Source organism: Passer domesticus, chromosome 3 (assembly GCF_036417665.1).
Source record: "Passer domesticus isolate bPasDom1 chromosome 3, bPasDom1.hap1, whole genome shotgun sequence".
NCBI lineage: Eukaryota > Metazoa > Chordata > Aves > Passeriformes > Passeridae > Passer > Passer domesticus.
Window position 1 is genome coordinate 185,316 of NC_087476.1, and position 21,640 is coordinate 206,955.

General features: G+C 54.2%; 2 protein-coding genes and 1 pseudogene across 3 annotated transcripts in view; 1 reads left to right on the top strand and 2 right to left on the bottom strand.

Annotated features, from left to right (window-relative positions):
- The window catches only part of NRBP1 (nuclear receptor binding protein 1), a 35,526-nt gene extending 32,769 nt beyond the window's left edge, over positions 1 to 2,757 (bottom strand). For both annotated transcript variants that reach the window (XM_064411362.1, XM_064411360.1), the window contains exons 1-2: positions 2,602 to 2,757; positions 2,198 to 2,417 (exon numbers count right to left, since the gene is read on the bottom strand). In XM_064411362.1, the coding sequence (XP_064267432.1) occupies positions 2,198 to 2,401 (204 nt within the window). In that variant the 5' untranslated portion in view covers positions 2,402 to 2,417; positions 2,602 to 2,757. The remainder of the gene's footprint in view (positions 1 to 2,197; positions 2,418 to 2,601) is intronic.
- Positions 2,758 to 3,117: 360 nt separating this feature from the next.
- Positions 3,118 to 19,157, top strand: PPM1G (protein phosphatase, Mg2+/Mn2+ dependent 1G). Its single transcript, XM_064411359.1, has 10 exons — positions 3,118 to 3,392; positions 8,295 to 8,364; positions 12,847 to 12,932; positions 13,243 to 13,375; positions 14,711 to 15,180; positions 15,603 to 15,740; positions 16,505 to 16,739; positions 17,764 to 17,893; positions 18,033 to 18,135; positions 18,485 to 19,157. Exons 1-10 carry the CDS (start codon positions 3,273 to 3,275, stop codon positions 18,677 to 18,679), a joined length of 1,680 nt encoding a protein of 559 aa, XP_064267429.1. The 5' UTR covers positions 3,118 to 3,272; the 3' UTR covers positions 18,680 to 19,157.
- A 1,088-nt stretch (positions 19,158 to 20,245) lies between these two features.
- Positions 20,246 to 21,446, bottom strand: LOC135298266 (uncharacterized; annotated as a pseudogene).
- Positions 21,447 to 21,640: the final 194 nt, after the last annotated feature.

A 21,640-nucleotide genomic window follows, 5' to 3' on the forward strand; every position in this document is an offset into this window, starting at 1 on the left:
ACAATCTTTTTAAATAAAAAAGCGAGGCCATTACATTTCAAAGCTTACACCCAGAACACGCACTCGGGACAAGCAGGAAAGAATGTCACACATGGGAAGTACCAGGCAGAACACATTGTCTCAACCATGTGTGTGCACCCATTCCTCTCAGATTCTCATGTCTCATTGTTTCCACGGTGCCACCTCATCCCACATCCAGCTGATAGTGCCATAATAAAAGATAGGGATTGCATCACTGGGAAAAGGTCGGCAAATGCTTTTTCCACAGAGTAACCCATCTCCCTGAGAGCAGTGGTGAGTAAGAGCCTGTTAACACACTGCACAGACAGGAATAACCAGAGCAGGCTGAGCTGTCACACCTCCCCGGGAAAAAGGGCACTCTGCCCTGGGACACTCAGCACAGCTGCTACACCAAATAAACTCCAGGCTGGGACACCTGCAGCAAGAGAGATCAGCCCAGTGACTGTGACAGCAAAGAGAGTCTGCTGTCATGCAGTTCAGGCAACAAAAGCCTCTGCACAAGCTGGGGGCTCACTGAGACACAAATTCACATGTGAAATCTAGAGACACGCCAGGCTGCAGCCGAGGCTGCTTCCTGTCAGACACAAGTCTGTGCAAGAGTGAAGGCTTCAGCAGGAGCAGCCCCCAGCTCACCCAGATCACTCAACAAGGATGTGTTCTGTGGCCCCGACGCCCATCCCTCAGCCTGTGGTGATACAGAGAACTCTGACCTCCACAGTGGCAACCTGACGCCGTGAGACAATCATTTAGCCATGCCAAAATGTCAATTAATTTAATTTGTCTGCTGAGGGGGGACTGAAACCCAAAGAATACACTAGAGCCTCCCAAATGTTACTTGTGGTGTAGGAGAGCACAGAAAACCCTGTGTCTCTTTGTGTCAGAATGATCAGCACCAAATAAAACACACTGAAAACACAGCACAAACAAACCAGCTTTGTTCTCCAGCATGTGCCCCTTCAGCACAGAGCAAGAGATAAAGCACTTCAGGTACAGAATATATTGAGAAGGACAGAACCAGACATTCACACTTCCTTAAAAAAGAGAAAAAGGAAACGTTTTTCCCCTGCTGTTAAAGCTACATTTGTAACCAATCTGCAGAGCCACACTAGAAAAGGCACATTCTGACCACACCATGCCAGCGTTTGGCTCACATTAAACCAAACCACGACAGCTCTCAGCAAAGGTGAAGAACTGCAGGGAATCCCTGACTTTACTCTGACCTCCAAATTTACATCAGAACAAACGACTCCCTCAGCACCACTGGGGTTTGCACTGCCCTTTTTGCAGTGCTGGACAAAGCAGACAAACCCCTGTGCTCAGCCCCGGAGCTGGCTGAGAAAAGCCCCATCAGCATTTGTGCTGCAGCAGTGCTGGAGCAGCACTTGTCTGGCTGTCAGCACCTGCCAGGGCTGCACAGCCTGCCCAGCCAGGGGAGAGGCACTGTGCCAGCACAGGGCAGAAACCAGTTCGTGCAGACAGCCCCCAGGAAGAAAAACAGAGCCCAGCAACGAGCGGAAAAAAGGATAGGTCCCAAACACCACGATCTAATCTCCTCGTGCCTTGACACAGCACGCTGCCAGCACAGGCACTGAGGGTGGGTAGGGCAGGACAGGCCAAGGAACAAGCCTGTGTGAGCTAACTGTGCTCTGTCCTGACTGAGGGTGGGTAGGGCAGGACAGGCCAAGGAGCAAGCCTGTGTGAGCTGACTGTGCTCTATCCTGATTGCAGACGACAAAGCAAAGCAAGCACTCAAAGCTGAGGAGCCCGGCTAACCGGCTCAGGTAACCAGCCACCTGGGCAGCAGGGAGAACACCAAGAACTGCCCAGTCACTGCTCTTCACCGCTCCCAGACAGAAGGATCTGCGGAACGCGACGCGCACCGGGAGAGCCGGAGCCACTCCCCAGCGCACAGCGGCAGCAGCTGGCCGTCACAGCGGCCTGCGGCAGGGCACTCATCACTGCTCCGCGCCGAGGAACGGCAGCCGGCAGGCAGGAGAAGGGCCACGCACCTCCCCGCCTCCCGGGAGCGCCACGGAGCCCCCCGGCGGGGCCCCGTTGTCCCGGGAACAGGTGGCAGGAGGACCGGGGATTGGGGGGGAAAGCGGGACAAGCGCCCGCCGGGCCCCGCCCGGGCTCCGCCGCAGCCCAGCTCCGGGAACCGGCTCCCGGCACTGACCTCCTCGCGCCGCTTCTGCCAGCGGCCGCACGGCGACTCCTCCAGGATCTCGGACTCGTCCTCGCTCTCCTCCTCCTCCTCCTCTGGGGGCGCCGCGGAAGTCACCGGCGCAGACACCGAGGTCATCCCCGGCCCAGACGAGGCGGGCTCCGGCTTGGGGTCGGAGCCGCTGCTGGGCACCTGCTTGGACTCGCCCTCCGACATGCTGCGGTCGCACCCCCTGCGGCAGAGGCGCGGTCCGTGAGGCGCGGCGGGGCGCCAGGCCGGGCCGGGCCCACCGGGCCGGACCGGGCCGCGCCCGCCGGGCCTGTCAGCCGGGGCCGCGCCCCGGGCCTGCCAGCGGCGCCCGAGCTAGCGGGTCCCGGGGCGAGGCGGGGGCCGAGGGGTGGGAGCCGCGCACTTACCGGGCCCGCAGCACCTCCCGGTCCCGAGCACGTCCCCGCCGCAACCGCCGCGCTGCGTAACGCGCCGTGCGGGGTGGGGCCTCTGCCGCAGCCAATCAGCGCCGCGAGCGGCGCGTCAGCACCCGCCAATGGCCGGCGGGCGGGGCTCCGCGGTGCGTCACACGACAGGGGGCGCCCTGCGCGAAGGGCCGTGAAAGATCGTGAATGGGGCGGGGCAGCCTCGCGCAACAGCCAATGAGATAGCGAGAGGGGGCGCTCAGGGTCGCTGATTGGCCGGTGGGCGTGACTCAGCCTATATAAGGTGCTGTGTGCGCGAGGGCCCCTCATACAGAGGGGCAGGGCAATAATTCCGGTAGTTGTGAGCGTGCGCAGCTTTGTCTGTGCGAGCGGCTCCGGCTGGCGGCGACATCGCCGGTCCCAAGCCCGCTGTTCCCCCGGAGAAGCCTCGGGGCAGGTCGAAGCCACCTGCGGGCCGTGTAGGTAGTCCCGGGGCGGAGCGGGCCGCGGTGCCGCTCTAGCCGCGCCTCTATGGTTGGCGCTTCCGGCCGCCGAGCTTCCGGCCGCGCGACTTCCGGTCGCCGCCCGCCGGTGCGAGGTCCCGCCGCCTCCGCAGTCCGCCCGCGCCCCCCGCTCCGGTCCGGTCGCCGCCGACCGAGGCCGCCGCGGCCGCAATGGGCGCCTACTTGTCGCAGCCCAACACGGTGAAGAGCTCCGGGGACGGCGCCGGGCTCGGGCCGCGCCCGCTGCACTTCGGGTTCAGCGCCATGCAGGGATGGCGCGTCTCCATGGAGGTGAGGGGCTGAGGCTGGCGGCGCGGCGGCGTCCACACCAGGCGAGGAGGTGCGGGGGCTCTCGGGCACCCCGGCCCTCCCGGGCGAGGCCGGGAGGGGCACCTTGCCTCTCCCGGTGCCGCCCAGCCTTGCCCGAATCCCACACGGCAGCCGCGTGTTCCGGCTCCTGCGTGGGGAGTCCCCCCGTGCGGTGGGGGACACGTGCGGCTGGGTAAATCCCTGCGGGAAATGAGGAATTCGGGGTAAAAAACGAAGGGAAGGAGAGTTTGGGTGAAAGCAAGTGGGAAATTCTCAGGGAGAAATGCCTGATTTTCTTCCCCGAAATGAAGTGTCAGATGTCTTGCTGTGCTTCCTCCCTATTTTTATTTATTTGTAGTAAAATCTGTAGGAAGATTTCTTATGGCTGCTCTCAGCCTCCTGTTGCCAGTCCTGGCTTTGCTGGGCTCCTCGTGGGCAGATGAGCTGCCCACACCCACACCTGGCTGAGGATCCAGGTGTTTGCCCGTGTCCCCCCAGTGCAGGAAGTGCCCTTGGAGCTCTTGGCTGGTGTGAGGGCAGTGTGGGGCTGCTGGCCCCGCGGGTCTGTGAGCTTAAGGCCCTCTGTGAGTGCTGTAATGTGCTGCTTTGTTTTCCCTCCTGGGCAGCCAGCTAACAGCTGAATTCACTTAGGATTCATCCTGGTCCGTGCAGCCACCCCAGGTACACCTCTCAGCGTTTGCTTCCTAGCCCTGAGGCTGGTTTGGGGAGGTTGTCCCGTTCAGCTGTCAGGCATTGAGTTTTTGCTGCTCTAGGTCCATAAGCTGTTTTGTCAGACACGTCACTGTCTCTTGGACTGCAGCAGCAATCATGCAGGTGACAAACCAGTGACCAGAGGTGCTTCCTCCTCTCTGTGAGCACCCCTGGGCTCTGGTTCTCAGGAAGATGCAGAACTGGTGCATGGGCTCCTGAGATTCACTCAGAGGATGTGTGTGGAGCTGTTTGGCAGGGTCTGAGCTGGGCCTTGCCCGTGGCACAGGGACATTGCTGGAGCACTGAGAGTGACCTCAAAGGGATTAACGTGTGTAAGCAGCTCTGGCAGCCCTCTGCACAGAGCTGGGTGTTCAGGGGGTCAGTGTCCCTCTGCACAGAGCTGGGGGTGTTCAGGGGGTCAGTGTCCCTCTGCACAGAGCTGGGTGTTCAGGGGGTCAGTGTCCCTCTGCACAGAGCTGGGTGTTCAGGGGGTCAGTGTCCCTCTGCACAGAGCTGGGTGTTCAGGGGGTCAGTATCCCTCTGCACAGAGCTGGGTGTTCAGGGGGTCAGTGTCCCTCTGCACAGAGCTGGGTGTGTCAGGGGGTCAGTGTCCCTCTGCACAGAGCTGGGTGTGTCAGGGGGTCAGTGTCCCTCTGCACAGAGCTGGGGGTGTTCAGGGGGTCAGTGTCCCTCTGCACAGGGCTGGGGGTGTGAGGCGGTCAGTGTCCCTCTGCACAGAGCTGGGTGTTCAGGGGGTCAGTGTCCCTCTGCACAGAGCTGGGTGTTCAGGGGGTCAGTGTCCCTCTGCACAGAGCTGGGGTGTTCAGGGGGTCAGTGTCCCTCTGCACAGAGCTGGGGTGTTCAGGGGGTCAGTGTCCCTCTGCACAGGGCTGGGGTGTGTCAGGGGGTCAGTGTCCCTCTGCACAGAGCTGGGGTGTTCAGGGGGTCAGTGTCCCTCTGCACAGAGCTGGGTGTTCAGGGGGTCAGTGTCCCTCTGCACAGAGCTGGGGTGTTCAGGGGGTCAGTGTCCCTCTGCACAGAGCTGGGTCTGTGTCAGGGGGTCAGTGTCCCTCTGCACAGAGCTGGGTGTGTCAGGGGGTCAGTGTCCCTCTGCACAGAGCTGGGTGTTCAGGGGGTCAGTGTCCCTCTGCACAGGGCTGGGTGTTCAGGGGGTCCGTGTCCCTCTGCACAGAGCTGGGTGTGTCAGGGGGTCAGTGTCCCTCTGCACAGAGCTGGGTGTGTGAGGGGGTCAGTGTCCCTCTGCACAGAGCTGGGGTGTTCAGGGGGTCAGTGTCCCTCTGCACAGAGCTGGGGTGTTCAGGGGGTCAGTGTCCCTCTGCACAGAGCTGGGTGTGTCAGGGCCCAGGCTGGGGTGAGGGAGGGCAGAGTGACCCTGGTTTTTAGGGTGTGGTGGATTCACTCAGCCCTCCCACAGCTGGGACAGGGCTCTACCTTCACTCACCGGGGGCTGTGGCTGGTACCTGTGCAGGGGCTGGGCGAGGCCCCCAGCTGCAGTTGTGGGTTCTGCACTGCCCAGCATCTCTGGTTTCTCCGTGCTGGTGGAGGCAGCACTGAGGCTATCAGTGTGCACGTGGTTTAGTTGAGTTGTCCCAAGAAACAAGCAGGTGGCAGGAGTTGAACCTGCTGCAGATTGCCTGATAGGAGCGAAATGTGTGTTTTACACACAGCTGAGCAGTCAGTTTTCTTGCATTCCAGCACTCTGTGTTCTGCTCTCTCTTGCCTTGTTTTGTTTTTTCACTCTCTTCCTGTTCAGTTGCACTTTTGCTCTTCTACAAGGCTTGAAGAAAGTCCTGAGCAAGTGTTTGTGCTTAATGCTGTGGTTCTGTGTGTGTTGGTGAAGCCAGTCGGAGTGTACCTGGTAAGACACCGGTATTTTGGGTGTAAAGGAGCTTTTTGTCACATTGTGCTTGGGTTTTAGGAGCCTTCAGGTGAGGCGGGTGTACAGGGCTCTGAAGAAATACTGTAGCTTAGTAACATATTAGAGAGGTTACTCTGGGAGTCGGGAAATGTTTGGGGCAGATGAGGGACCCCAAGGATAAGGATACAAAACCAAATTGTATTAGGTACCAGGAGCAGCAAAGAAAAGGGCTGAAGTCAGTTTTATGGTCCAGAGGAGTGCTCTGGGATATAGTGGGAGGCACAGGATGTGCTTGGCTGGGGCTTCTCCAAACTCTTGGCTCCTGCTCTGACAGTACCCCCCCAGTGAGACACCAACGGCCCCAGTTTGCAGCTGCACTCCTTTCCCAGGCTTAGAACAAAAGCCCTCGCTGCAAAAACTGAGAGTTTGGTTCAAAATATGGAGATTTGTTAAATGAGCGCTCAGTTTGTTTATTTCCTTGCTCATTTCAGCAGAATTGGGTGTTTGATGTTTCAGACACAGTTCTTCACCACTGTTGGAGTAACAGCTCAGGTGGCTGGGGAGAGTGAGGGCTCCCGGGGCAGCAGGAGCAGACTTTTGGAACCTTTGTGGGCTCTTCCAGCACAGATATCCCAGTGGGAGGGCCGGGCTGGGCTGCAGCTGCTCTGGCAGCACGTGGAGGCTTCAGAGCTGTGCTGGTGGTGCTGGCAGTGCCAGGACCTGGCTGTGCCCCGCGGGCAGAGCCACCAGCCCTGCTGCTGGAGCGGGACAGACCTGAGCCCTGCCCTGCTGTGCCAGCCCTGCCGTCTGCCCCTCGGGTGGGGCTCAGTGAGGGGACAGATCAGGACAGGCTCCGAGGGGCTCAGCAAGGGCAGCACGGACTGCTCTTGGTGCCCTTGGTGCTGGGTTTCCTCCACAGCAGCATTTGCATCTCTGTAATTACACTGCTGTTTGGTCACCTGGGGCTTACCCCAGTTACTGTCTCACTGGCTTCTGTGAATGCTTAGAAAAGTGAGCACTAAAATGCTGCTTCTTGGTTTATCTCCGTTTTCATTTGCTCTCTCCAGTGAGGGTTGGGGAAATTTCCTGCATTACCAGTCATTACTGGTTTGAACTCAGGTGGTCACTTGCCTGTTCAGAAGCTCTTTTCATCCCAGTGCTAGCAGTTCCATTGCAAAGAGTGCTACATAAACCCAGAACCTCACTGTTCCTGTTCCCTGAGCAAGGAACAAAGTTATATTTTTACAGAAAACTGGAACTCTGGAGAGCGAAGAGACCTTATCCAAGAAGTCATACCTAAAAAAGCATTAGAGCTCAGTGGTTGCTGGGCTGTGATCTAGTTCCCTGTGTGTGTAAATTTTGGAATCTTGCTGGCAGCATGGACACATCCAGATATTTGAGACTGCTGTCTTGGAGTGAGCACAGTGTTTTGGGGCAGTTGTAGCACACTGAAGGTGATGGACCACAGAAAAGATCATATTGTTGAACGTATTACAGGATACATGTTCTTCCTGACCAGAGTGTGGGATGTGTCAGGGGGTGAGGGCTGGATTGAAGGAATGTCTGGGGGTAAGCTGGGCAGGGAAGGGCCTAGGAGAAAGGTTCAGCCTGGCCGTCTGTTCCAGGCTCTGCATTGCAATAGCCAAGGTGGGTTTGCTTGCCCATGGGGGAAGGAGTTCAGGCTGTAAAAATCACAGGGATGCCTTCCTCCAAGCTGGCTGCTCCACAGAGACCTTTTGGAGAGAAGGGCTGTGCTCTGTCCATGGCTCATGCTGGTGTTGAGCCTTGTGCTTTGCCCAGGGATGGCAATGGAGCTGGGGAAGGGCCTGGAGCAGGAGTCTGAGGAGTGGCTGAGGGAGCTGGGAAAGGTTCAGCCTGGAGAAAAGGAGGATCAGGGGGACTTTCTCACTCTCTGCACCTCCTTGATGGGAGGGTGCAGCCAGGTGGGGGTCACGCTTGTCTCCCAGGAAACAGTGGACAGGAGAAGAGAAAGCAGTCTCAAGCTGTGCCAGGGTAGGTTCAGGTTAACTTGTGAGCAATTTCTTCATGGAAAGGTTTTTCCAGCCCTGGCACAGGCTGGCCAGGGCAGCAGTGGAGTCCTAGAGGGGTTTAAAAGCAGTGTGGATGTGGCACTTCAGGGGCATGGGACAGCACTCTGGGTTGGCAGTGCTGGGGCAATGGTTGGGCGCAGTGGTCTCAGAGGCCTTTTCCAACCCAAACAAATTTGTGTTCCTATGGTTTTCTGTGGGTCTAATGCAATCCCTTTCATTTCAGGCCTTTGCTCTCTCTTTCAGGATGCCCACAACTGCATTCCCGAGCTGGACAGTGAAACAGCCATGTTCTCTGTCTACGATGGACACGGAGGTAACTGCGTCCACTCTGCTCTGTCCTGTCCCTCAGTGTGACTCCTCAGGGCTGTCTGGGGCATCCATCTGTTGCTAGGAACTCTGCTCCTTGATGGAAGCATTTTCTTCATAGATACCATCAGCAGAGGTTCTGAACTCTTAGGAGTCCTAGGAGGAAAGTCAGGGTTTGATCTGAAATTGAAATCAGATTTGTATTCCATCTTTTATACCTTTTGAGAATGGCTGTTTTTATGGTGGATAAGCTGGGCAGGAGAGTCACAGAAGAAAAAGTGGTAAGAAACATCACCTGAGATTTATTCTAGGCATTGTGTTCTAGTGGTCCAAGGAAAGAGTAAAAATCAAAACAGACAGATCTATTCCCTGTAAGACTTTCTTAAACTGGAGGTTGCAGCCATTCCATCCTGGAGACATGGTGGAGTCTTCTGGATGAGCTAACTCTTCACAAATTTGTCTAACTGCATTTTAAGAAGGTTTCTGTGCTTGGTGATTGTTTACACTGTGCATTTTGCATAGAATCATTATTTGAAAAAGATATGGTTAAATCTGCTGCCTGATAATTTCACTGCAGTATCCATGACACAAGGAATGAGTGAATAATCATTCTGGTAGTACTTTTCACTTTTAGTTTTGAATTCAGTGTCTTTTTTATTGCAGTCAAGAGGAGTCCAAAGCTTCTGTCTGCTTGTATGACTGAATATTGCTATTAAACATTATTGCTAATATTATTACAGAATTTGCTCTGCCAATGTAATGTAAGAGCTCAAGATCTTGCTGTTAAAGATCCTGTCAAGATCCTTGCAATTTATTTTAATTTTGATCATCCTGAATGATCCATCATGGTTTACTGACCTCTTTTCTGCTAATTTATGTAGATGTTGAACAACATAGCTTTTCAAGGAGCTGTCCCAGTGGCCATCCCCCATTTTGAAAACTGCTGCAGTGTAACCTCCCTGCTTTTCTTGTTGCAGCTTAGTATGGAAAATGTTTGATGGTTTGTTTCAAAGCTCTTTGAAAATCTGTGTGCAGTAGATGAACTGAGCTGCCTGTTTCCTCCTGTTCACTGGCTCTGTAACAGTGTCCAGTTTGTGACTGTCACTGCTGCAGATGTAGCTCTTCCAAAGAGGTCATCTCACTCTGGAGAATGTATTTCATATCCTGAAATTACTTTTTTCCTGAACTTCACCTTAGAGTGTGCAGAGACCCATGTGGAGCAGTCACTGATATCCTGAAGGGTATCTTTGAGAACGTGGGGATGGTGAGTTGCTGCTGGGAGACAGGGAGTGACAAGCAACTGGGATGTAGGGATCAGGAGCTACTCACCTCAGAAACTCTGTGTGTGTGTCAGGCAAAAATAAAGATAAGGAGCATCTACCAAGAATGGGTCAAGAATGAAGAGTATCAAACCATCTGCTCTCCTCCGAGCTCAGGGTGTTGGTGTCTCAGCTGCCAAGGCCTTACACCCATGTGTTGGGTTTTAGAGAGGCTTTGGAGACTCATGACATCCCTGTTAGTATGGGACATTAAGTATCGTGTTTGGGGTTCTTAAATACAATAGGAAAGATTAGTGAAAGGCATGGGATGGCAAAGCACTGGCATGAGTTTCTAACTTGTATTTTAGTTTTTTAGTTATTAAATCTCTACAGCTCTCCCTGGACAAACCATATCAGGAAGGACATGGATATAGTTGAATCTGAATTAGAAAAACAGCTTTTGGCCATCCCCTACTATTGTGTGATTTTATTGATGCAGTAGTTCTTAAGTTTGAAGCAATTTCTCAGGTCTCTCCCATGTAAGTTTTTGGGTGGGAACCTTGCTAAGATTTATTAGCTGGCAGTACAGAAACTGAATTTAGCTTCCCTTATATACCTTGCTCATCTCTCAGCCTGAAACACTCCAGTAAGCTTCCTGCTCCAGACAGGTTGGGAAAAGTTTTTATTATTGTGTTATTTGAAAAAGGGTGAGTTTGTGGGATTTTTTTTTACATATTAGCATTTTCCATTTCATTGATCAGTTTTTCTTTTAGGTTTCCCTCTTGTGGACAAACCTTCCAGTGTTTGAAAGGTGCTGCTGGGCCAGTTTTTTCCTTCCCCAGCTTCTTTTTTTATGTGCTCTGGCCTCCCCACCCCCAGATTCCGGAGGATGATATTTGGGGACTCTGCCCCTTGAGTGAGGGGCAGGGAGTGTTTGCTCAGTCCCTATTGCTGTCTACTTGTGCCTTTATTTTAAGAACGTGTCTTCACTGACATATATCTTGCATTGCTCATCTGTCTTGAGGTTGATTCCTCTCTCTTTGCTATTTTCCTTTTCACTATTAAAAAAAATTATTATTATTATTGTTTTAAACTTCTCTCAACTCTAGGGCTTCCTGCCTTTTACTCTTCCAGTCCATTCCCCAGCTCCACGAGAGGTGGGCACCTGGCTGGGTGGTGCTTAGTTGCCCCCTGGGGTTAAACCACAGCAGTCCTTTCTTGGCACCCACCATGGGGCTGGAAGGGTTGGGGCAGTAATGGACAGAGCAAGTCAGAGGGGATTTGTGTCTGCTAGCAGCTGCAGGTCACTGTGCTGCTTCCCAAGATCAGTCTGCCTGACCCACATCACACTCTCTTCTGTGCTGTCCCTGTTAGAGGCTGGTGTTGGTTCCTGATCTTTGCTGGCCCTGCAGAGATTAGTAGTGTTTGACCAAGAGATCTGTTATTCAAATGCTGACCTTGAACCTCAGCTGGCACTTGGGGTCTGCACTGAGGACATCACTGTCCTTCAGCTTCCATCTCATGGAGACAACTAACAGATTTTCACCTCCCTCCAAGAAGTGTTTTTGGAGAAAACATAGAATGGCCAAGGCATCACAACCCTCACAGGCAAGACTTTCTTCCTAATATCCCATCTAACACTGCCCTCTCTCAATGTGGAGCCATTCCCCCTTGTCCTGGCATTCTAGGCCCTTGTCAGAGGTCCTCTCCAGTGTTCCCAGGTCAGAGCCAGTCTCTTTGTTCCCTGTACCATGGAATGCTTTGCAGCACTGTGTAGCAACAGCCATTTGGCTGTTTGTGTTCTCAATGGCCACTTGATCTATTCTTTGCAGGTACATTGGAAAAGTCCTTGTTTGTCTTTCTCCCAATCTCCCCACTTTTCTGCTTCCCACTATGTTCCCTCTGCTGATGGCTGGCTGCTGCTTTCTTTTCACTTCCCTTGCTCCCCATTCCTTCACAGAGCTTTGCTCCTGCCTGCACAGCTCATCCTGATGCCCAGCTGCCTGCACAGTCTCTGTTGGGCTCAGAGGAGGGCAGGGAATTTGGGATGTGCAGCAGGAAGATCAGTACTTGTGTGGCTGCTCCATCCTGTGGGAAACCCTCCTGTAGCCCAAAGGAAAGGAGCCCATGTGGCTCTGGTTGTACCTACAGGAAAGCCCCAGGTGCAGGTAGGCTCTGGCTTGCTGTGCCCTGCCACCCACACTGCTACTTCTTTGTACAATGGCAGGGAATGATTGGTCCAGCACAGTCTCAGGATGTTCCTGGACCCTGCAGTGGGACCCTCCACCTGCCTGCAGCTTTGGCCTGCTCCTCTCCCTCTTTCTGTGCAGTCATTTCATTTGTTTCTCAGTTTCTGGTTATAATTTTTCTTCTTTGTGAGGTGTGAGCCACATCCATGTTCCTGTGTCCTACACTGTTCTTTGCTCTTGTAAAAACCTCAATGACTAGTGTGATCTCTTACAACTCATGCTACTCTTTCTTGCCCTGATCAAGATAAACTACAGAAATTCATCTTCCCTCAATGTTTACTCTTCCTTCTCTCTTAATAGCACGTTAGGGATCTAAACAAATGCCCCCATGCCCTAGCCATACCTGACACCATTACTTACCATCTGGGGGAGTTTCTGGCTTTTAAAAATCTCTCAGCTGTTCTAGGATGAGCACTTGACTTGAGCTGTCTCTCAGTACTGATTATCCCCTGTGCTCTCGGCACAGTGTTCTGGCTGCTGTTTATCGTGCTGTGCTCTTTCCTGTACCAAGTGACTGCCCTATATCCTGAGAGGTTCATCTCAGTCTCTGGGATCTCGTTGCCCTTGGTCTGGAACACACACTAGGAGACAGAACACTTTTTATGTGCTCACTGCACATTGGTAATGCTCCAATAGAACCTACAGTGAGCAAAAGCTTCCCTTTCCTTCTGCTTTCACTGACATGTGAAATTCAAGATTTCCAGGTATGCTAGACCTAAAGAGTCAGCCTAAGCTCCCTGTCAGGAAGTTCACAGCTTTGGCCAAACCTGGTGGTTTGGAGCTGTGAGGTTTGCCAGGGCCATCTGCACATCCTGCTGGGAAGGTGTAAGCAGGATCCCCACACTCAGCTGCTGTGTCACTGTTCTGTGTCTGGAGCAGCTCTGGCTTGTGTCCCAGGATTTACCTCAGGAATTCAGCTGCTCAAGAGCAGGCTTTGTCTCGAAGGAGCAGCCTCTTTAAATAGTTTCTGCTCTTTTTCAGGAGAAGAAGTTGCCCTGTACTGTGCCAAGTACCTCCCTGAGATCATCAAAGACCAGAAGGCCTACAAGGAAGGCAAATTGCAAAAGGTAAGGAGCCAGCTCTGCTCTGGACTGAGTGCCAACACAGAGGAAAGCCCTTGTGGCAGTACCCAGTTGGGTGTGGGTTGTCCAGGGAGGTGATGGAGTCTCCATTCTCAGAGCTGTCCAGAACCTGTCTGGGCATAGTCCTGGGTGTCCCTGCTGGAGCAGGGTGTTGGATCAGGAGAAGCCTATAGGTACAGCCGTGCTGTGATTAGTTACAGTGTGCAAGCTGGAAGAGACTGGATTGCACAGCATGGCAGGCAGGCATCCTGTAGGGCAGGAGCAGCTGCCCACTCATGTCTGTGTTTACACACAGGCCCTGGAAGATGCATTCTTGGCCATTGATGCCAAGCTCACCACAGAGGAGGTGATTAAGGAGCTCTCTCAAATGGCTGGGCGGCCACAGGACGATGAAGATGAGAAGGAGAAAGTTGCTGATGAAGATGATGGTAAGTCAGGTGCCACTGAACAGACAAGGCTGCAGCTCCAGGACAGGGATGTAGAGCAGCAGGGTCAAGTCTCCTTGGGCACAAGGTTTTCTGTCCCAGTTTCTCAGTTAAATTTTGGCTGACTTGAGCTACTGCCCCTTAGCATTGTCCATGGCTTTGGGCTGATGCTAGAGGGGGAACCTTTATCCATTTGCAAGCTTAATGCTATGGATAACAAAACATCCTGTCACCATTTTCTATAGGGATTCCTTCATGGGTTTCAGGGTTCCAGGATATGTCAGGAATTCTGAGCTGGACTCAGTTGTGGGAGGGAAATGATATGGTGTGCAGTGCTCAGCTCCCTCTGGCTGGTGGCAGCCACCAAGTGCAGATAGGATTGAAGCAGATCCTGGTCTTTTCAGCAGTTCTTCCCACAAAGAAGCAAGTGGCTGCCAGCCCAGGAGGTGTTTCCTGGGGTGGAATCCTGTGCTGCTCCCACTGAGTACCTTGTGACCAGCCTTGAGATAGATGCAGTGTGATCCTGTCACCTTGAACAATATGTAATCTGGAAATGCTGAATTTGTTGGTGGTTTTTTTTGTTTTTTTTTTCACTCCAGGGATTAAGAGGGTGGGTGGGTGGTTGAGTTTTCTTTCTTTTTGTTCTGTATTTTTAGGAGCATTTGGGCTATCTGTATTTGTTTTCCTTTTGGGATTAAATAGCAAAGCAAACTGTATGCAAGGGGATGTCAGTGGTGTTTGGCCCATGGTCACTGGGGAAAGTCATGCCACTTTGTCTGGTCCCACCTGGGAGATGGCCAAAGCTGTGCTCTCACGTGTTGCATCTGTCCAGATGGCAGCTGGTGGGCATCCCTGGGGTGTTTCAGATGTTCTCTTGTTCCTAGCTGCAGCATTAATGACCAAACCTGCACATGGAAGTGGTGGCTCTGCTTCCCTGCAGCTCCCAAGGAGCTTGTGCTTGGGCAAGTGAGGCTTTACCCTCTGGCCACACACCTGACGTGCACACTGTGCTACCAGCAGCCCCCATGCCTGATGTAAATACTCTGTGGTGCTGTCAGGTTGCCAGGAAGAATGGCACTGGGGTGGCTCTGGGGCACTGGGGGCATTGGCAGGCTCTGCTGTGGTCAGAAGTGTGGCCTTGCTGTTCCCATCCTGCTCACCTGTAGCATCTGGAGCTGTGTGAGGGCACAGGCCTGGCTCAGAGTCAGCCTGGGGAGCACTGCTGGGACTCTTGCCAGCAGCAGCCTCAGCTGGGGCAGCTCAGCACAGGACACAATGTGCTGGGTGTTCTGCTCTCTCACGCTCTCTGTCCTTGTCCCCTCCCTCTTCCATTTGCAGTGGATAATGAGGAAGCTGCTCTTCTGCACGAAGAAGCCACAATGACCATTGAGGAGCTTCTCACACGTTATGGACAAAACTGCACCAAGAACCTCAAAGCCAAGTCTGTAGCTGCAGCTGGGGATAATGCTGTGGAGGGGACAGGCAAGCAGCATGATGGGGAGTCAAATATGAATGGAGAGGCTGACCCAGGGGAGCTTCCCGACCACAAGGAGAGGAAGAATGGGAAGCCAGACGAAGAAATCACGGGTATTTCCTCCACCTCAGACAAAGCCAGCGCTGGAGGCAACAGCCCTGCTCTGCAGAAGCCTGAACTAGGCAAAGGTGACGAGGCCGTCACCTCTTCTACTGGGGAGGCCGGGCCCTCCTGCTCCTCTACGGGAAAGCCCCAGCGCACAACCAAATCCAAATTTTTTGAGGACAGTGAGGATGAGTCAGATGAGGTTGAGGAAGAGGAGGAAGACAGTGAGGTAGGAAACAGCACTGGAACAGAGTGGCCTTCTGGCTGGGCAGAATGCATTGCTTATGGTGGTACTTGAGACGAGCCTCTGGCTCATCCTAGGTGTGTTCCTAGGAGCAGGTGTTTCAGGCTGATCCTTTGAGGCCATCCCATGGGAATGTTTGGGATTATTGAGCTAACCCTGAAGGACACACCCTCATCCTGCAGCAGCCATAGTTGATAGCCCCTGGTCCTGCTGCATGCACCATCCCTTCATCCACTGCTGTAGTGATACCAGCTGCTCTGGCTGTAGCCATCAAGTGTGGGGGACACGTGGCAGGTCACCTCACACCTCTGGGGGAACTGACCATTGGTCCCCAGGATGGAGGGACCAGCGGGGGGACAGCACCAAGGGTCCTGTGTGACTCCTGTGGTATCTCTCCTTTCTTGTAGGAATGTAGTGAGGACGAGGACGGTTACAGCAGTGAAGAGGCAGAGAATGAAGATGATGAAGATGACACTGAAGAAGCAGAGGAGGATGAGGATGAAGAGGAGGAAATGTTGTTACCGGGCATGGAGGGGAAAGAGGAGGTGCACACCCTAGTTTTGTGTTCTGCAGTTTAGCATGGAGCCAGGGGCATTTGGGAGACTCAACTAGAGGTTGTTCCTGTTTGGGTGGGGACAGAACACCCTGTGCACTCTCCTAGGGCTGAGGGAGCTGCTGACAGCTTGAGTTTGTGCAGAAGCTGAGGGATGGGCCTGGGTCTGGATGGCAGGGTGAGATCTAAGAGGCTGATCCTGCTCTGGGTGTGAGGTGCTTGGAAAGCTCTGTGGAGGAGAGTGAGGGCAGGAGCAGAAGGGCTCTGCTGGCACCACTGCTCCATGGCATAGCATGACTCCTCACCGGGCAGGGCTGCAGCTCTTCAGCCCATGATGGTGCAGTCAGGCAGGCCAGGGACCCAGGGGGTCAGGAGAAGGGAATGTGGCTTCCAAGGTGTCAATTTCTCCCTTTGGGGAAACGTCCTGATTTGAAGTGAGAATGTGCTCAAGCTGGGTTGGGGTTGGAATTGGTACATTAGAGTAGAGGGTACAGACCCGGAGTGCCACAGAACCCCGACCCACCACTCTGCATGAGACTGGGATGGAGGTGTTGCCTAGCCCTGCCCCTCAGTGAATGCACTCCTGGTGTTTCCCATTTCCCTCAAGCCTTCTCCACTGCTCCGTGTGTGCTTACGGGGTGGGGTGCAGCACCCTGGGATCTGGGACGCTGCTGGGGCTGTGCAGCTGGTGCTGGTTCCCTTAATGACCTGGCAGGGAGATAGAGAGAGAAATCTCACCAGAATTGTCTCCTGCAGCCTGGCTCAGACAGCGGGACCACGGCTGTGGTGGCGCTCATCCGGGGCAAGCAGCTGATCGTGGCCAACGCCGGGGACTCGCGCTGCGTCGTGTCGGAGGGCGGCAAGGCCGTCGACATGTCCTACGACCACAAGCCAGAGGATGAGGTGGAGCTGGCCAGGATAAAGAATGCTGGGGGCAAGGTCACCATGGACGGAAGGGTGAACGGCGGCCTCAACCTCTCCAGGGCCATCGGTAAGCAGGGAGGGGGGACACTGGCAGGCCTGGCCTCAGGAGAGCCACACTGACAGCACTGCCAGTCACTGAGGTTGTGGAACAGTTTTTAATGAGATGAGTGAAACCTCTTCCATGTTGGATGGGAGATTTCAGCCTAATTGGAGAAAATAGCCATGAAACAGTTGGACATCAGTGGAAAGCAGCATCTGACACATCCCAGGCTGGCGTGCCAGCAGCTGGGTTGTCAGAAACCACCTCATGTAAACTGTCCCAAAACCAGACTGCTGCCTCTGGAATGGGACTTTTCCTGCTTACTGGGTTATTGAGGAATCTTGGTGTGTTGCTTCCTGGGGACCTGGCTTCATGTTAGTTTGAGCCCATTTATTTATCTGAGTGTCTACAGAAGGACCCAAACCACTGAAATCATTATCTTGGTGTAAAGATATAAACCACACCTCTAGGGCAGAAATAAGGTGTTTGTCTAGGGAGACACTGGCATTCCCACCTGCTATTTTGTGGTGGCCCTGGAAGTCCCTTCATAGGATGATTCCTGATAAGCTGCTAGTCAGAGCTGAGGGCCAGTTTTCTCAAGGGAACTTTAAATCATAAAATGAACCATGGGGTGGTTTGGATGGGAAGAGGGACCTTAAAGCTCAACCACTTCCAGCCACAGCCATGGGCAGGAACACCTTCATTAGAACAGGTTGTTCCAGGGCCCATCCAGCCTGGCCTTACACAGTTCCAGGGATGGGGCAGCCCCAGCCTCTTCAGAGGTGACGGGTGCTGTGTGCCGTTGGCCTGGTATTAGTTGGCCCTAGGAGGTGGGGAAGGGGCACTTGGTTTGCAGTAAGGACAGGCTGAGCTGGCCAAGACCCCTCTTCCCTGGGCTTGCCAGAGCTTTCACCTGGAACCTGCAATGATTCCTCTGCTTTGTGGCCCACAGCCTGATTCCAGGTTGTGGGAGCACTCACTGATCCCACTGGGAATGCCCTGTGGCAGGGCACAGCACTGCCTGTGCCCAGACATCTTCCTCCCCACACAGGGGATCACTTCTACAAGCGGAACAAGAACCTCCCTCCAGAAGAGCAAATGATCTCTGCCTTGCCTGACATCAAAATGCTGACAATAAACGATGACCACGACTTCATGGTCATTGCCTGTGATGGAATCTGGTGAGTGGTGAGGGAGCTGCTGTGCCTCTGGGGCATCACTGCTCCAGCCTTTCTCCAGAGCTGAGCCTGAGGAAGGCCTGTTGGACACTATGGCATGTGTGCTCCCTTTGCCTACCTTCCTGACCTCTCTGCTCTGCAGGAACGTGATGAGCAGCCAGGAAGTGGTGGATTTCATCCAGTCGAAGATCACCCAAAAGGATGAGAATGGAGTGCTGCGGCCACTCTCCTCCATCGTAGAAGAGGTAAGAGGGGGAGCTCTGTCCCTCCAGCAATGTGGCATTCCTGCATCCCGGCTCAGTGCCTGGCTCTGCCCTCCCACTCCCTCAGATGGGTTCCCTGGGCACTCCAGCCAGTGTCTGACCGCAGGGGTGCTGTCCAGCCAAACGAGTTTCTGCTCACATTCAGAAACCTGGGGCTGCCAAGGCCATCTCTGTCCCTTGTCCAGTGGGAACAGCATTTGACTCCTGCTGCACAGATCTGGCCTGGCCACTGTCCCTGACCACTGTCAGGTGCTGGAACGGGCCCAGTGCCTCAGGGTGGTGTCCCAGTGTGTGTCTGTTCTCTCTGCTGACTTGCCCTGTCCCTCCCCAGCTGCTGGATCAGTGCTTGGCTCCAGACACCTCAGGGGATGGCACCGGCTGCGATAACATGACCTGCATCATTATCAGCTTCAAACCCCGTAACACACACCCACCCGCTGAGAGTGGGAAGCGGAAACTGGGGGAGGCAGCAGCACCAGCAGAGGAGAACGGTGGGGACAGCACCAAGAAGGCCAAACTGGAGTAGCAGGGCCCACCTGGGGACTGGGCTGTGCTCACCAGACTCTCGTTTCTTACCCATGCTGAACTCAAGACTGCAGGTCTTGTCCTTTTTTTAGCCTTAGCAGAGGCCTTGTTTGTCCGTGTCCTGGTCGGGGGGTGGGGCGGGTCTGGTTAGCAAGGGCATGTCGCACTGTTCATCCGTAACCATTCCAAAGAGGGAGCCAGGATGAGCCGCGCCCGGGAGCGCTGCACCGCAGTCTGCTGAGGAGGAGGATGTCCCCCCATTGTCTCCATGTGGTTGTTGCCATTTCTGTGCCTGTGAATTTCTGTTTGGAGGGAAGAACTTTTTCACTGTTGAGGTTTTTTTAATCTGCACCCGATTATTTAAGGCCCTTTCTGTTTTTTTTTTGTGAAACAATCTGGCGGTGGTGCTGCAGCCACGCCGTGTTCAGTTGTACACTTTCAATCAATACTTTTTTCAAACTAAAAGACCAGAAAATATAGGTGTGGTCTTGGTCCTTGGTTCTTTCCTGGAGGGGGGAATGAGGAAGGTGGGGTGGGGAGGAGAACATTTGTCCCTGTGGTCCTGGATCACTGCAGGGTTTTGGCCTGTGGCTCCCAGTTTGCCCAGGATGGCTCTTCTGAACTGTCTCACACAGAGCAGACATGAGCCTCTGGAGAAAGTTTGTGTCTGCTCAAGGGATAGGGGTACCAGGCACGCCTCTGAGCTCACCTGCCCATAGCACCCACAGAACTGCACCTTCTGTCAAGGTGTGTCAAGAGGCAGCTCCTCCCTGATGCACAGCTCGGACAAGGGCTGTCAATACCTGCTCTGGCAGGAGCAAAGCCATGGGCTGTAAAACACTGATGGAAGGGTGTGGGCTATACAGGTGGGCTCTCCCGGTGTAGCAGAAAGAGCCCACTGGAAGAGAAGAGCACGCTGTGGTGATCCATTATTTCTTTTCTTTTCACAGTTGGTGCCTTTTTATGTGCATTTCCCACACTTGTTCTTTCTCCCAGTCCCTCTTTCCCCCGCAGCCTGCAGCTGTCCCACCTGCCCCAGGATTCCAGGGAGCCAGAAGCTCTGTGGGCAGCAGACCCCATTGCTGCCAGGGGGTCCCCCTGGACCTCAGGCACCCTTGTCTGACCATCCTGGGGCCCCTGTGACAGCCAGGCCAGAGCCAGCACTGGAGGTGACCAGGGCACCTCCCTGCACAGCCCCCGGCACCCTGTGCTCCTCTGTTCCTGGTGAGCTGCCAGCACTGACCCTGCCAGGAAGCCACAGCACCCCTGCATCTGTGTAGCTGCAGCGAGGCAATGCAAACACCTGCAGCTCTGAGGGCCTTTGCTGTGGCACAGGACCCACCACAGAGCATTTTGAGTAAAAATCAGCATGATAAAACATCAACAGAGCACACAGAAAATGGTCTACAGGTTACTAATGTGAGGTCACCAAGAATCAGAGCCGTTTTGGGGACTCCACAGAGACTGGAGACTGCATCACAAACCTTAATGAGCAGGAACAAAGTTTAAAACCAAACCCTCTGGAGACGGATGCTTGGCAGCAGGAACGGGATGACAGCACATGGTAATTGAGGCAAACTGGTTTTAATGTCACCAAGCAAAGCTGCCTCAGCTCAGGCTCTCGGGGACTGCAAAAATAACTAATACTTTAGGACTTCTTGTTGCTGTGACTGTTCATTCTGTTTATTGATAATCTGGAGTAGCCTTGACCAGGATGTTGATATTAGGGAGGAAGCATGAGGTACTGAGCAGCCCCTTCCCAGAGTGATCCTGAGATGAACCCACCTGGCAAGTGAATGTTGTGCTGAGAACAAACCCACTTTTACAAAGGAAAAAAGTCGTCTTGAGAGGTCTCCTCAGGCAGCCCCATTCCAGGGGAACATGGGAACAGCCTGAACAGCACATCCAGCTGCAGCACTGGGTTGTGTGAGGCTCTGAAGCACCAGACTCACACAGGGCTGCAGGAGCCCAGCCTGGAGACACCAGAGCAGTTCAGGACTGGACAACTCACTGCAGAGCCACCAGACAGGCTGGGGAGCTGAAGCCTGGGGCTGCCAGGGAAGGGGTCAGAGGTGCCAGGAGAGGCAGAACCTGTGCTGGTGAGGGACAGACTGAACTGCAGAAGCCAAGACAACAGCCGAGGACCAGAGGGTGGAGTTCACCTTCTAAAAGGGAAGATCTGTTGTGCAAGGCACTGCCAGAGGCACAACCCCATCACATGAGAATCCCAGAGCAGCTGGAGGAAGCTGTGCAGGTGAGCCAACTCACCAACCTCATCTCCTGTGAAGACAGGCTGGGACAGCTGGGGATGTTCAGTCTGGAGAAGGAGCCAGGGAGACCTTAGAGTCACAATGCCTCAAGGGGCTCCAAGAAAGCTGGAGGGACTTTGGACAAGGGCCTGGAGGGACAGGCAAGGGGAAATGGCTTCCCACTGCCAGAGGGCAGGGTTAAATGGAGTATTGGGAAGAAATCCTTCCCTAGTGAGGCCGTGGCACAGGTTGCCCAGGGAAGCTGTGGCTGCCCCATCCCTGGAAGTGTTCAAGCCAGGTTAGACAAGGCCTGGAGCAACCTGGTCTAGTGGAAGATGTCCCAGCCCATGGCAAGGGACAGCAATGAGCTTTAAGTTCCCTTCCAACCCAAATCCTTTACTCACTCTGTGACTGCCCAGCTCTGAGCAGCAAAACGTTCAGAAGTAGCTTTTTCTCCCCAGGATGCTGCAGGAGCGTCAGAGTGGCAAGGATCCCAGGGCCTGAGACTATGCAGCCCATCTGGCACTAGGTCCCCACCTACAGCCCAAGGTGGTCCCTCCACACTGGCCTTGCTGCAGGATGGATCCGTATGGGGACCAGCACCAGAGATGGGAGCTGGGGGGCTGCTGCCCTCCCCTAACCCTGCAGCATGCTCTTGGGGCAGATCAGCTGGTACAGACAGGGCAGAGGCCACTCCAGACAACCCCTGCATG

Coding starts and splice junctions, on each gene's coding strand:
- PPM1G (XM_064411359.1), top strand. CDS start 3,273: ATGGGCGCCTACTTGTCGCAGCCCAACACGGTGAAGAGCTCCGGGGAC. Junction 3,393..8,294: donor GATGGCGCGTCTCCATGGAG/GTGAGGGGCTGA, acceptor TCTCTCTTTCAG/GATGCCCACAACTGCATTCC. Junction 13,376..14,710: donor AGTTGCTGATGAAGATGATG/GTAAGTCAGGTG, acceptor TTCCATTTGCAG/TGGATAATGAGGAAGCTGCT.